The 15,381-nt window shown below is 41.7% G+C and overlaps 1 protein-coding gene across 1 annotated transcript in view; it reads left to right on the top strand.

The window, feature by feature from the left end:
- LOC121622683 (guanine nucleotide-binding protein G(i) subunit alpha-2) overlaps positions 1-15,375 on the top strand; it is a 40,588-nt gene extending 25,213 nt beyond the window's left edge. The window contains exons 2-9 of the mRNA XM_041959588.1: positions 2,006-2,048; positions 4,068-4,209; positions 7,922-8,082; positions 11,260-11,388; positions 12,990-13,119; positions 13,528-13,681; positions 13,811-14,003; positions 14,905-15,375. Coding sequence (XP_041815522.1) covers positions 2,006-2,048; positions 4,068-4,209; positions 7,922-8,082; positions 11,260-11,388; positions 12,990-13,119; positions 13,528-13,681; positions 13,811-14,001 — 950 coding nt within the window. The 3' untranslated portion in view covers positions 14,002-14,003; positions 14,905-15,375. The remainder of the gene's footprint in view (positions 1-2,005; positions 2,049-4,067; positions 4,210-7,921; positions 8,083-11,259; positions 11,389-12,989; positions 13,120-13,527; positions 13,682-13,810; positions 14,004-14,904) is intronic.
- Positions 15,376-15,381: the final 6 nt, after the last annotated feature.

Genomic DNA, 15,381 nt, shown 5'->3' with positions numbered 1-15,381 from the left:
TGGCTGCTGCGATAAGATGACCTGATACTGTGAAATCAAAAGTCAAACCAAAAGTTTTCCCCTGAAGCAGCACAACAACTCTCCTGGTTTCCCCTAAAACACCTTGAGACTCCTTGTCTTAGCCTCATACTGTACTTGTTTGTATTCGGTTTTATGGGGTTCACATGGAACATGAAAAACCTTGTTATTCGTATCCCTGCATACGATTTAATATCAAAACAGTGTCCAGATTTCTGATCATCTGCTTGCAGGTGTGTCTTGTCTGGTTCAAAAACCTGGATAAGGTGCCATGGTATACTGGGTTCTGCACAACCTAACTGGGATACTCCAAAAACCTGATCATAATCAGGAAACTAGTATGCATGTGAACACACCGCTGCTAACTAGTGTTCACCTCCCTTTGGGGAACCTGAAACATTAACGGATGAGTTTTATTCTGGAGTCAGGAACGTGACCTTCATGCATGTGTGGGTCCGCATAGAGACTGCTCAACTACCCACCTTTCATCCTTCAACAGGATGACACGGTATGTGCATTGTTTGTTCACATTTATCTCATAAAAGGAGACTTTAATGTTCAAGGTGGAAGCAGATCACAATCTAACATAAGGGTCTTAATAAGCCGTGTGATAAGACATGGTGCTGAAAAGGAGCAGCAGCCGAGTTACATAATTTCATCTTGATCAGCTTTAGGTTAGATTAAAAAGTTTCTACTTCAGGATTCACTCAGGTGTAAGTTTGAAAGACAAAATGAAATGTTAGCGGAAATAAAAAAAAACCCCAACCACATATTATTCTGTTATTTGTATTCCATTAAATATTGTTTTGGGTGTGCACATAGAGACACAAATAACCTAAGATCCGTTCATCTGCCTCTCTGCCTTCAAGCCTGTCTAGCAGCATATCATGGCTGACACCTCGGATGATGGCGAACACAGCCCCAGACATTGCTTTTAGACCCCTCCCGCTGCCCTGCGTTCCTCCCTCTCTGTCCCAAAAGTGCTGGATGTGTGTGAATATGATGAGTGTTGACAGCATGAGGGGGCAGCACTGCTGGTCCCGCTGCTGCTCCTTCATCCTCGGGCCAGCCTAATGTCGGTTGGCAGGGTGGGGTCAAGTGGCATGAAGGGACGGCGCATGGTGGCATGGTCCTGACAGCACAAGGGAGGTGCCAAAGACTCAAACGTTATACGCCCAGAAACCAAAAAACTGCTTTTGCGATGACATCTCAGCTCGCCTATCTCAACCCTGATGCTCTTAATTTTTCATTTTTAATGCAGCTTTAATTCTTCATTTTTAATCCACAGAACTAGACTTTTCTTGCCCTTTAGGTCTTAAGTGGTACACAAACAAACTTCAGTTTTCATGTGGTGTGTATACTTGAGGTCAAATAAACTTGTTGAATGCATTTCGTTACAAATAAGAAAAATGCAGAATGATTTTTAGAATGATTGCGCTCTTCTTCTTCCTTTCCTTGAGCAGGGATTTAAGACTAGCGTCAAGCCTGCAGATGCATTGCCACGAGGTGACAACGTTTATGAGCTGTAAGTTGCAAATAGTTTGCAGTGATTGGTTTCCTACCTTAAGTGTCTGCAAGTTGGTTTTCATAAAGAAGTAAACGGAAATCAGTGTCTGCCTAGAGAGTGTAAAATCAACATATAAATCTATGGTATGGTTTAAAAAATATGTGCAATTTAGATTAAAACTTGCAAAAGCCACTGTTAAATCTCCTTTCCCTGCGCCCGTCATCTATTGGAGTGAAAAACAAGCATGTCAATGAATGTCGGAATTCTTCATCCATATCTGTACATCATGTCCTCAGAAATGGAAACATAAATAAACCAGACAACCCAGAGGAAAAAATGTGATGTTACCGGCGGGTCATCGTCGGGTCGCTAATGCTTTCAAAGCAGAAACAGCTGTCGCCAAAGTTCAGCTTTATTCCGCTCACAAAGACAGCAGCTTGAATTTCCTTTGCAACTCTAATCGTTTAATGTTCCCGACAGGTGCAGGGGAGTCTGGGAAGAGCACCATCGTCAAGCAGATGAAGTAAGTTACAAAAGCACTCTTTTAATATTCAGTCTAACCCTAACCCGATTCTCCACCTGACAATGAGAGGTTTCACTGTGAACATTGGCTAGTGTGTTGGATGAGCCATTATTTGCTATACACTAGCCAAACTTGACCAAATCTGATTAACAGCATTAATACTTGTTTCACATAAGAAGCCAAAGGGAGAAAAATAATAAATCTGTCAACTTGTGTTTCTGTGTTCAGCTATAGATGATTTGCTCATTTTTAAATGCTAAGGTGTTTTTAGGAAGCCAGCTAAGAAGAGCGTATACTACCGCACTTACAGCTGACGATCCTCTGCTCACCGTTAAGGTGTCCATGCTCTGTTGGTCTTTGCATTTGGCTCAGACATTAAGGCACTGACCATGAGGGACATTCAATCCGTAGTTATAGCTCAGTGGTTTGCAGAAACCATTGTTTGGTCAAATAAATTTGTGGTGTCAAGGCGAGAGTGTGGCCTCTCCTGTTTGTTATTGTTTTTACAGTTCCTGAGGAATGAGCAATAAAAGGGAATGTTATAATACCTCTGCACCAGTCAGAACACACAAACACACGCACACACACACATACAGTACCTACTCAGGACCCTAAATGGCTTAATTATTCACATTCCTCGGGGCTAGCCAGGAATTGAATCCATTTTTTATGAGCTTGAAGAAGGAACAGTCTGTCGCTTTTTGAAGCCAGGTTATTAACACGTACGAGCATACAGATAAATCAGCCTACAAGACAGAAACACTCACAACATTAACCTATTATGTAACATTACACATTGATGTGTCCTGTGTAAACACGACATTACAGCAGAGGAAGTTAGGGAAACACAGCTGGTTTCATAAAACAGCATAAAAATTAGGCCAGTCTTTATCTGCTAAGTTGCTGCTGCTCATTCTCTTTTGCAACAAGCCACTGTTAAAAGGAGGAGGCAGTTACTGTACTTTAGAATGGACAAAGTCTGGACGGTTGCACCTCATGATAAGATGCACACTCGTGCATGCACAGACACTTAGTTCCCTCACCCCAGGTTCAAGAGTAAGAACATTGCAAGAGGTGAACTCAGGATACTGCATCAGCTGGATGCTGCAGAGCTGAGGCGGTTTCACTGTGTGTTAACCGCACTGCTACGCATCATCCTACGCAGCATGCTGACATGATAAATGTGACGCGGCGTACAGTGTACGCTTTTGAGGGGACACGGTGGCAATTGAACAAAGACAAAAAAGCTGCTTTTCAAAATGTTTCACCTTTCGACGTTCAAGTGTGTTTCACTCCAGCTTTATTGTTTTGATTCAGTCTCGCCTCTTTCATCTGCAGCATTTTTTTCTTTCTGGCACAAAAACTGTAAAAACCAGAATGAAATGGCAGACAGACAAAGCTATTGACTACTTGGTGAACACAGTGGAGCATTTGAAGTCTATATTAAAACAATAATTGAGTGTCCATATGAACAATGAAACAGGTTTTGCTAATAATTCGTCCTGTGTGTACTGGATTCGAAGTGATTCCCTCCCTAATATGCCTCCAATGTAACTGATGGGGGACAAAAGCCACAGTCCTTGTTCTGTGCAAAAATATATCAGACAAAGTTAGTTAGACAAATCAAGCGGGTACCTTAAAAAGTTATTTTGAATTCCCTTCATGCATTTCTGCAGACAGTGTTTCCTTGCTTAGCTGCTGCAGAAGGATGGTATTGGGAATTTTGTTCTAAAAGGTAAAAGTTTTGAAGGTACACATGTGCTTTATCTAATTCAGACTGCTAAAGCCTCATATTAACTTCACATAATCTTTTAAATCCATTTTTGTATTTTGTACAGTACGTAGACTGTAAATTTTGTCCCCATCAGTTACATTGGAACCACTATAAGAATGACCTGTATAAACCAGAGGGATGACTACAGCAAGCACAGATTGGTTTAAGTGTCATTGGCCACCTGACTGTTTTAAAATCCCGCAAGGCACGCTATAATATATGTTGCATATGTTTGGCATTCTCAGGATCATCCATGAAGATGGCTACTCAGAAGATGAGTGTAAGCAGTACCGAGCAGTGGTTTACAGTAATACCATCCAGTCCATTATGGCCATCGTTAAAGCCATGGCCAGTCTCAAGATAGACTACAGCAACACTTCTAGAGTGGTAAGACACACAAGCACACAAACACTCATAAACATAATGTGTTTGTTATGACATTTCGTCCTTCATCACTACATCAAAATTCATTATTTTCATCCTCCAAAAATCATCTGGTGGCATAAGCAGTCATTTCATGCTCAAGAGCAGTCCCTCGCTTTAAAAGTCCAGAGCAGAGCAGTGACCAGAGCCTCAGCTTGACTGTGGGATACAGATATAAGCAGGCATCATGTGCATACTTGAAAATAACAAAACTGCAAATATGCAGAAATGATTGTTGAAAATCAGTGGTTTTATATGTAAGCGTGAGAGGTGAAATCTGACCGGGCTCAACGTTGCCATCATCGTGTGAGAATGCAGAATTCAGTTGGCCTTACTAACTGTGGACGGATCAGATCAGATCAGGATCTCCCTCAGGCCACAACAAAACAAAGCCCATTTTCGCAACAGCATCTTGTTGTTTTGTATCTGCTGTAGTCCTGAAGACTTATACTTCCCCAGAACTGAAATCACAGGAGTTTGCCTTTGTTTTTCCAGTTATTCCAGTATAACCCAGTGAATAAAGATTATTTCAATGCTATAATGCTTTTGGGTAAACAGGCTTTTTCTCTAATCATGCCTCTTCTCAGCAATTCTTGTTCAGTCAATAACACTGATCATCTGTGCCAGTGTTTTAATCAAATTTGGGATCATGTGATTTCCAGCGTCCACCTGTTCACAGCAGCCCTTTATCGGCTGTAAAATCGTTGCTTGTCCTAGAAACAAGAACACAGTACAGTTCTTCTCTGATCCATCTTTGTAACCTGCAGAGAAACGGTCCTTGACTTCACCTCCTCCATCTTTGATCTGCTCTCGCCTCAAAGTTGTAATAGACAGAGAAGAGGCAGCAGCTGCTGCAGCAGCAGACAGGCCACTGAGGGCTGTTGCAGGAATTGGATTTATTCGAAAGTGCTGGCAGGACACATTTTAACCGTGTGTTTCATTTGCTTGGTGCTTTCTGCAGCCTCAGCAATGACACAAATGAATTCCTTGTTTTGAAGGCTTCCACCTGTACAAGGAAGACCTTACAGGTGGTCCTGCATTGTCTGGTTCCTGTTTTTTAATTGCAATTCATCACTTACTTTCATTTACATCATCTATTTTGTATGCTTGTTTCGCCTTTCTCTATCGGCTAAAACTACATCCTGAACCTCAATAGACCAGACTCGACTTGGCGGCTTTTCCTCTAGCTTCTCATTTCAGCCGACAAAATCCACGAGAGAAGCCTGCTTTTATGCACCAATGTCGGAAATCAGGGACGCACTGTTCCAAAAACTATCAAGAATTTTCAGCGGTAAATCCCTCATCATTGTAAAGTGTGTTGCTGTATTAGAACGGAAAGCTTGAATAGAAGATAGAAGATGGGGTCAAGGCTTAGTGACTGGTCAATTTGCATCAGTAGCTTTACTGGTGTCAGCTTCTCTTTTCATATTGAATATCTTTGGGAATATGGACTGTTGGTTAGAACCCAATGTGACTATTTTTTACATTCTGTAGATTAAATGCGTAATCAATTGATCAAAAACTCAGTTCGATTAATCAAAAATTAAAATAATCATTAGCGCAGCCCTAATCACCACACATTCACAGAACCTCATCAGCAAATTAATTAAACTCATACAGAAAAAACGTGCAGACAGACACGCCCTGCACACACAGGCACGCCATCAACATCAATGACAAGTCAGAACTGCAGGCGTAGATCCAGTCAGCTGAGCCCTGTGAACACTTATCAGCTGATGAACAAGCTGTCAGTCAGGTTAACAGTGGCTGAACTCGGTTCTGTGGAGGAGTGTGTGTGATTTTACAGTCAAGGCGGCGTGTGTGTGCTGTAACTGAAGCTGTAATGGAAGGATTGAGGACTGCTGCGGTCATTAGAGCGGGATGGATGGACTTTTTTCCCCCCCTGACTGATCTGTCAAATGGCTGTACGTGACGATACTCTCACAGACTCCCACACTACCAATTAGTGTGCTGGCCTGCCCGTACTTGCACGCAGCAACACTGCAGAAATGCATGTGTTCACACATGCATCCATACAAACTCACACATTGTCCAAGCTACTTGCTGTTTAATTTGCTTGAGGGGACAGAAAGAGTTCAAACAAACATATTACATTACCAGAAATTCATAGCCACCACAACAAAATATCACTAGAATAAAACAAATTATAAAACAATCAGATGATTTGTCTGTTTCAGGCTTTGGAATACAGACACAAAATCTTAGTAAACTGAGCTGTTCTGAGAATAAATGATTGATGCTCACAGAGAACAAGGTAAATAAACATCAATCAGCTGAAGAAAATCCATTGAAAATATAAAAACATGTCTACCCACAAAAGCAGTGGAGATGTAGCTGCTGCCTGACAGGGAGGCGGGCGGAGACAGAGTAAATGCATTACTCATCAAATGTGACAAATACACACATACAAACACACACAAAGTAGGACAGTGTTTCCAGGCAAAATTGTAAAATGTATTTTTCATTGTCTATCACTCCTTTATTTTAAGGTTGACTGCATCATCATCAGAGCAGGAGCCTCTCCTGCAGGACCACTGCTATGCAAATGCATGAGGAAGACCAAAGATTTATTGCATTTCCTATTTTATCGCATCACTCTTGGTGAACAAAGCTCGGAGGAGATTGCTAATTTCATGCCAATAGGAAGTTAAGAGAAATGATTGACACAAGCACAGTGATGAACAGCAGGAAAACAAGCCAAACTCTGTTTCCTGCAGGCTGTTACCTTGAGTCACACCAACATATCTGACACATCTTACACATGCTCTGTTCACATTGGCTGGCACCGGCCTATCAGAAGTGTCAGTGGCATCACTATCACGTTATATTGCTATCATCATAAACCTTTGCTTTCTTGGCAGTAGTTCAGAGGCACGGCCGTCCATGACTCCTTTTATTTAGCTTTACATGTCCAAATGCTTCACTTGTGGCTGAGAAGAGTTTTCTCAGCTTTTTTTTATGTTTCTGTACGAGTTGAGGAACAGTTGGCTACCAGAACTTTATTGTGTCCTTAAAGGAGCGATTCACAGATTTTCAATCTGTCTTAAAATAATACCCACAGTCCCATGAGTACATTGGAAGAGTTATTGGTTGCCGTAGCTGCCCCCCCTGTCCGGCCTGCCTCCAAGAGGATCCCTGCTAATAGAAATTTCAGTGTAAGAGATAAAGGACAAAATCCACAGCCCTTTTTCGCTGCAAACTGCATTTTAAAGTCCAGCCAAAGCTAATACGAGGCTTCAGCAGTCTGTTTTAGACTAAATGAAGTGAGTATCTTCCAAATTAAAACGCACTCTGTCGAAGCACAAAGCCAATTTTCTAAGAAGAGTAACTTTGGAAAATGCCTGCTTAGTTTGTCTTAACTATAAGACTGCTGAAAGCCAATTTTAGCTTCAGCTAAATTTAAATATGGCATTTTCATACAAATAGGACTAACCATTTCACTCATATATCGGCATGTAAGCGCTGTATTAAGATAGGCTTGTAGAAATGTGGCCCTATCCTTTGATAATGCATTATAATTGTTTTGATCCATGCACAGATCTATACAGTGGATACAGATGGAACTGTATCTTCTGTAAAAGGATGGCAGTGTATGTTTTGGCCGTGATGCTCCCTTTGTATCAATCCTGTCCTGTGTCCTTATCGCCCCCTGCAGGACGATGCCCAGCAGCTCTTCGCACTGTCTGCAGCTGCTGAAGAACAGGGCATCCTTCCTGACGACCTGGCCAACGTGATCAGGCGGCTGTGGGGTGACAGCGGCATACAGAGTTGCTTTGCGCGGTCACGAGAGTACCAGCTCAATGACTCTGCAGCATAGTGAGTGTGAATTTGTTATTTTATACTGTGATCCCACTGAGGGACAACAAAGGAATAACTTCCAGCTTCTTGCTTAAATCTATAATTTTTAATATTCTACTCACATTTGTAGGATTGTTTTCAACATTGTCCCTCCACCATTATAAATGTAAATGTGGTTAACTGGAAAACCTCATGGCCTCCTGTCAAATGTGCTGTTTTTCTCATCCTGCCCACCTGATTGTTATTTATGTTAGAAAATAGGTTTGCAATTGAAACTGTTCACTTTAATGTTTTAAAAATAATATAAAACATCTGAAGAAAGTGACAGTGAGGGAGGTTTTATGGTTTGCTTGTATTGGGTTGACAGTTGCGCCTATTAATTTATACGTTGATGTCATATAAAGGGCTGTTTAATATTCTTGCCTTTAGGGATGCTGTTCTCTCGGGGTTGTGATGGATCTAATGGTTTGGTTCTTTTCAGCCTCTTTCATATGAGCTGCAGTAAGAAAACTTGTCTCCAACCTTTCTAGGGAGCTATAGCGACTGGAAAGATAGTCCAATAACTTCCATTTAGTGATTATCTCTCCCTCTCTGGGTTTGAGTCTTTAATGTCGTAACCTGATAAGCAGAGCGCATAACAGTTTGTCTTGAGGGATGAAAAAAATGAGAGTTGTAGTTTACCTCAAGGAAAACAATTCTCCAAGTAATCAATAAGAATTGGAAGTTGTGATGGTTTTGTTTTGTTCTGTTTTTGGAACAAGTTGATTCATTTTGAGACAGTGTTCTTTAACTCTTGCTCTGTGCGATATGTTCATGCTTTCATTCATTAGGAAATATTTTGTACTGGCTGCAGTGATAAGACAGAAAAAAATGTTTGTTTAATCTTTTTTTTTTTTAATTCTCCTCATACGTGTGCCAGGTTTTATTGGCTCATTCATTACAATTCATCTGTGGATGCGTCATGCATGAATGGTGAGGTTTGTACAACCCAAATGCTGGATATACATCTTTCTGCGTGTGAAGCGTAGGTTGGCCCGGGCCACTAAAGCTCCCAGATGGCCTCGGACGGTGATGCAAAGCTTGTGTACGTGAGGCAGGTTGTGTCAAACGTGGTGATGATGCTTCCACACTCCCCTACTGACCAACAGTCTGTCCGAAAACAGGATAGAGGGGACAGAGGGAGATTCAGATACAAGAGATTCAAAATTTTTATGTCAATGAAATTTGCATTGCAACCATGTTAGAAACAAGATGATAGGAAAGATAAGAAAGATTATAAAATAAAATTAAGATACTAGAATAAAATAAACCAACAATAAAATATACCATTGAAATGTATTGGCTGGAGAGTGGGAATGATTAGTGATTGGAGAGCTAAAAGAGAGTGAAAAGGGCAGAAATGCAGCCAGTATGATTGACAGACAGGAGACAACAGACTGTCTTTCTCCTTATTTATAATAATATAATCTTTAAAGACTGATCTCAACCTATTGATCACCTCACCTCATTAAAGAACAACTCATCTTTTGCCGCTAATATGCATCAAATTCCATAAAGTGGGGCAAATAAGTCACGAATATGCATGTTGCCATAGAAATGCTCCCGCCAAGGATTGCACATAGTAGGTCTAGTGGTAGTCCCTTAGTGGTCTCACATAGATATTTCAGTCATCCATTTCAGACAGGGATTTATTATTTGAATACAGAGTTTGCACAGGTGATGACGTTTAGCATCTATGCTCTGACATCATTTCAGTCCCCACAAGCATAAACCAAGCAAAGCGCAGCAGAGTATGCAGTGACCCCCCCGAAAAACTGCATCAAATAACGAGTCCTACAGCAGGTATTGCATACATGTATATATAAGACACAGGTTGGCGGCTGAGTGTAAACAATATCAGCAATTTAAATGTGCTGTGTTATGATGCAGTGAACAGTAAAGCAGTGTGGATGACAACCTGCAGCACTTTGTGTGGTGAGTTTTAACTGAGGCCGCTACTGCAGAGAAATGGTGGTGTGAGTATCGCTCTCCACCAGAGACCCACTCATGATACACAAACATTAGTTCACCATTATGTAAATCAGCACTTTGGAAGCATCATCGTGGACGCGCCAGCCAATAACAAAATTAAACTTTGCTGCGAGATTATTACCGTAAGGAATTAATTCACTGTTCAGCCCGCAGCGCCAGCATGCAGACGCCAACCAAGTTAGCTAGCAGAAGTAGCATGTACTGATGTAACTTGGTGATGTCAGCAGGACACTGCAGCTGATAGTTTAAACTGATGGCCTAGTGACAAAGGGTGTGTTGGATATACAGTATGTTGCAGCGAGTATGTACATCTCTGTGTTTTGTACATAGAGTACATTTATTATATTAAAACAGCAGTACTGTGCTACTGGTTTTACTCGTCTTACCATGATATTGGTTGAGTCTGTTCCTTTAAAAGCGAATTGACCTCTGTGCCTGTGTTGTAGTTAGCTACACTAGCTTCCCAGAAAGTAGTCAAAGCCACTGTGCAATAAATGCAAGCACGCATGGTTAAAGTGGCTAATCGATAGTTTTAAAATAACAATGCATCAAATGACAGTTTGAAAGGACGTCACTCTAGGTCATGAACTGAAAGTGAATAACAAACTGGAGCTTTAGTTCCTCTCTTAAATGTTAACGATATGTTATTTTTTTCACAGCTTGTTTCTGCTGCCCCCAGGTGGCTAAAAAAAACTTATTTCAGGTTTAATGAAACCTGATTTCTCCCAGCCACCATGTTGACCTACAGTACTGAGAGAATAACAACCAATGTGCAATGCATTTGGTCATAACTTAATTATTACAAGACCTTAGCATAGTCCCTTAAAAGGCCCTTTTAAGGGATTATGCTAAGTCTTGTCTAGTAAAATGCTATCAGGAAAAGTTTAACAGTCATTGAATGCAGCAGAATATGACTCACTCAGCAGAGGGTTCACCAAATTGGTGGAGTTAATTACAATTCAAAGCAGTTCAGTCAAATGCAGACTGTTTTTTCTGATGTTAATGCACCACAAGTGCATCAGCGGCCTACAGTATATGTGCATGTGTGTGTATCTGCAGCCTGTTTGTGTTTCTCTCTCTCTCTTGCAGGTTGAAAATCAAGCTGAAATCTCTCCCCTCCCTCTCTCTCCCCCTCCCCCCTCTCTCTCTCTCTCTGTGTCTCAGTTACCTGAATGATCTGGAGAGGATAGCTAAAGCAGATTACATCCCCACCCAGCAGGATGTGCTGCGAACTCGAGTCAAGACCACTGGCATTGTGGAGACTCACTTCACTTTCAAGGAACTGCACTTCAAGTAAGGCCACGTGGCACTGACCTGACACTGACATTAATGGACTTCAGATGTTTTGGAGACAAACAGCAAATCCACAGGCCTCATGTAAAACACACAGCGCCCGTCTCACCCTGCCTTCTTCTTTTATTATCAAAGCAAGTGTTTTAGTCATTTTCAGCCGGTGTGAGCTCACCCACTACTCACCTCTGATGCTTGCTTGCAGTGTTACTTGGTGGTACACAAAAAAAAGCGAAAACCTAGCTTGGTTATTAAGCTGGTAGAAGCGGGTGTATCATCACAAGTGGTTTCATTGAATTAGGCCCCATCAGTGTAAGCTACGATGTCACCGAACCAGCCTCCTCCACACCTGCTCTAAACAAATTGCCAGACTTAATTTTGGTCTCAACATTAGTGCCGTCGAGCAGAGACTGACCCTCCTGCCTCGAAATGTGCAACTCAGCTACTCAGAAGCCAAATTATTCCAGCAATTAAAAGCTTAATTATCACGATTGCACTGAGAGCTGAGCAAATGAATTAGATCCTGCTGGCTGTGCTCTCCCTCAATACAGCCAGAGCTTTATATAGTGCCAACATCAGAGTGTGTCCTCCAGGGTACAGTACTGTACTAGGGTCTTACATAAAATGTGCTCTGACCCAGCCTGAACACTCGTGTGGGATAGTAATGGATGTATAGATATGTCTCTTAATAGAGGATATGCCGGAGAGACGGTGAGTGTTTTAACATTTGATAACAGGGCCTATACCAAAGCGGATCCTGTGGAGTGTGGCGAGTGTATAAAACATGTCATGTAAAAGTGCAGAGTGCTGATATGTGTCTTCTTATTTTCACAGATCGCTTGTTGTGGTTTGTCTTTTTTAGATCTTGAGCTGTCTGAAAAATACCCAACACCTTGTAGAGCAGCTAAACACATCTGGATAATGAAAACAAAAGAAGCAGCAGCAGCCACATGGATGTGTGTGACCTGTTTCCTGATAAACTCTCTGATATTTACCTTCTGTCACAGCCTCAATATTTGGCCTGAATAATACATGGAGGCAATCAATAAGAAGACAGTCACGTTTTTGTAATTCTGCCCTGTTTGCCATAATAAGTGTGGAAAGGAAATGCTTCAGATACAGAGAAATGTGGTCTTTTTGTCAGAATTGTGCTTTTGGGGCGTCTGCTAACCTGGGCTCTTGTTCGCCCTTCGTGTCGTGGATGTAGCAGCTGACGTGGATGTGGTGGGCTGTTGCCACTTCAGCTGTCTGCAGGCTTTGCGCTCGCATCTCTAACACCTTCGACCACAGTGCTCCGCTTCCCCATTAGAGGACTTTGCTGTGAATATAGAGGCCTGCCTGCGCCGACCCTGCGGCCTTTTATCAGATATCTGACGGACACCTCTCCACCTCCTCAACACTTTTGTTCTCGAAGCAGCCTCATGAAAACTTAATGTGCATGCAGGGATGGAATATCACCTAACTTTCTCCCTCCTTCCCTCGTTCTTCCTGAAACCTCCTCCTCTGTGCCCTGCTTCACCTTACTGTCTTTCATTGTGACGCCTGCTACCACACACACACACACACACACACAATGTATGTCCTTTGCTTCGTCTCCTCTGCAGAATGTTTGATGTGGGAGGCCAACGCTCAGAGAGAAAGAAGTGGATCCACTGTTTTGAAGGAGTGACGGCCATTATTTTTTGCGTCGCACTGAGTGCTTATGACCTGGTGCTGGCTGAGGATGAGGAGATGGTGAGGAAAAATCCCCCTTCTGGCGTGTGTGTCTACATCTGCATGGATAATATAACTTTAATAGCTTCATAAATCTGCTCTTTGGCTCATTTTCGTTATGAATTCATTTAGATTGTAAGGCATTACAAGGCATTTAAGGCCCCTTCTTTATTATAGCTTAATAATAGTGAGCTGTAACGATCCATTTACAGTTGAATCAGTGGAGTGTAATTATTTGACTTGAACCATTTAACTCCAATTTCTTGATCTGCTTGTGAATTTAACACAAATGCTCTGGAGGGACTTCTTCTGCGCTGGTTCTTCCTCACTTCTAAAATATTAAGCAACACCTTCCCCTGGTGGCCGCTCTGATGCGTTGTTGTGCTTTAGTGGAGGCCGTAAGTGGTGACCGGTTTTACCTCTCCACAGAACCGAATGCACGAGAGCATGAAGCTGTTTGACTCCATCTGCAACAACAAGTGGTTCACTGAGACCTCCATCATCCTCTTCCTCAACAAGAAGGATCTCTTCGAGGAGAAGATTACTCGCAGCCCCCTCACCATCTGCTTCCCGGAGTACACAGGTACACTGCGGAGCATCGGGGGCCGTGCTGCCCCTGACAGCAGTGCTTAAACATCAAGTTCAGGTTGATCACAGTGTAAGCAGACGTCACCTGTCCTCTTAATAACAAATCGCTTCCTCGTCTTTCCAGGAGCCAACAAGTTTGATGAGGCAGCCAGTTACATTCAGACCAAGTTTGAGGACCTGAACAAGAAAAAGGACACAAAGGAGATCTACACCCACTTCACCTGTGCCACTGACACCAAGAACGTGCAGTTTGTCTTTGACGCCGTCACCGACGTCATTATTAAGAACAACCTGAAAGACTGTGGTCTTTTCTAAAGGTAGGATACAGATATTACAGCGTGGTGGAAATAAAACATGTCATCAGGCACCTTTCAGTTATCTAGGTGGCCTGGAGCGGAATCAGTTTGACAGTTAATCAATTAATTGCTACAGTAATTTCTACTCCATTGTGAATATATTTTATTGGTTTTCTTACACATCTGTAACAATAAACTACAGATCTTTGTGTTTTGAACTATTGGTTGGATAGAAAAAACAAGCTATTTCAGTATGTCAGTGTGAGCTTTCGGAAACTGCACGATCTGCGCAATTTTTTTCTATTTCATACACTAAACGAATAATGACTCATCAAAAACGAATCGCCACGTTAATTGACAATGCGTGTAATCATTAGATACAGCCCTAATTTAATCAAAGATGACTTGCATCCAAAAATGCGAAGATTATAACTTCCAGCAGCTCCCGAGTTGATTTAATGACATTCATGTTTATTGAACCGGTGAAACTGCCACAATAACACAGTCTGTGGAGCGACTTCCAGTTTTTGCTCTTTACAGCACAGAATGAACTAGTGCATCAAGAATGAAAACATTACATTAACTGCTCTCGTGTGAGCACCACAAACCAATATGTATATATTTCATTCAGCTCCAAGAATGGAACATGACATCTTAAAACCTCAGCAAGTGAAACCAACACATCTGCGTGGTTAGATACCTCGAGGGACAAGTGGGAAAAGATGTTTTTGTGATTTGGGTGAACCAAATACTTTTGCGTTTGGCAAGTTATGATGCTCTTCTCTCTACATTTTTCACTGTTTCACTGTTCACTGTACTAAAAATGTTTCAGAAGACGTCTAAGAGTGTCTAAAGATTTCTAAAACACGGAGGCAAATTCCCACTATGAGAAAACCAACTTTCTGTCTTTCTGTCCACGCAGGAAAATGCCCGACGCACACAGACTGCATGAGAGACTGCAACAGCCATGACGATTACTGCTTTTCATAATGAAAACCATAACAGACTTGATTCCTAGAGGGGAAACCTTAAAAAACTTCAACAATCACTGAGTTGCAACCATCACATTTTCTGTCAGTTGTGTTATTATTTTTTATATATATTTCTTACAGCTCTTGATCAGGGGTTCTCATACTATTCATACTGAACGCCTGTAAATAGATATTTGACCAAGGATCCCCTTATTGGACAAGAATTGTTAACAATCAAGGGCGCTCATCTGAGAATAGCTGTTTTTAAATTAGATTTGTAGCATAAATTATATTATCCGACTGGCTTAAGTGGAAAGTAATTGTCGTAAAACTCGTTATACAGTAATAACCCATCATCTCATCATGCCACGTGGAAAATTTGAAGTATTTTTCATCCTTAATAAGCCTTCTAGGATGAGAACCACTTG

The sequence above is a fragment of the Chelmon rostratus genome, chromosome 2, assembly GCF_017976325.1.
Source record: "Chelmon rostratus isolate fCheRos1 chromosome 2, fCheRos1.pri, whole genome shotgun sequence".
In the NCBI taxonomy this organism is placed as follows: domain Eukaryota; kingdom Metazoa; phylum Chordata; class Actinopteri; order Chaetodontiformes; family Chaetodontidae; genus Chelmon; species Chelmon rostratus.
The sequence above is the reverse complement of the archived record's forward strand: the minus strand, read 5'-3'. Positions and strand labels throughout refer to the sequence as shown.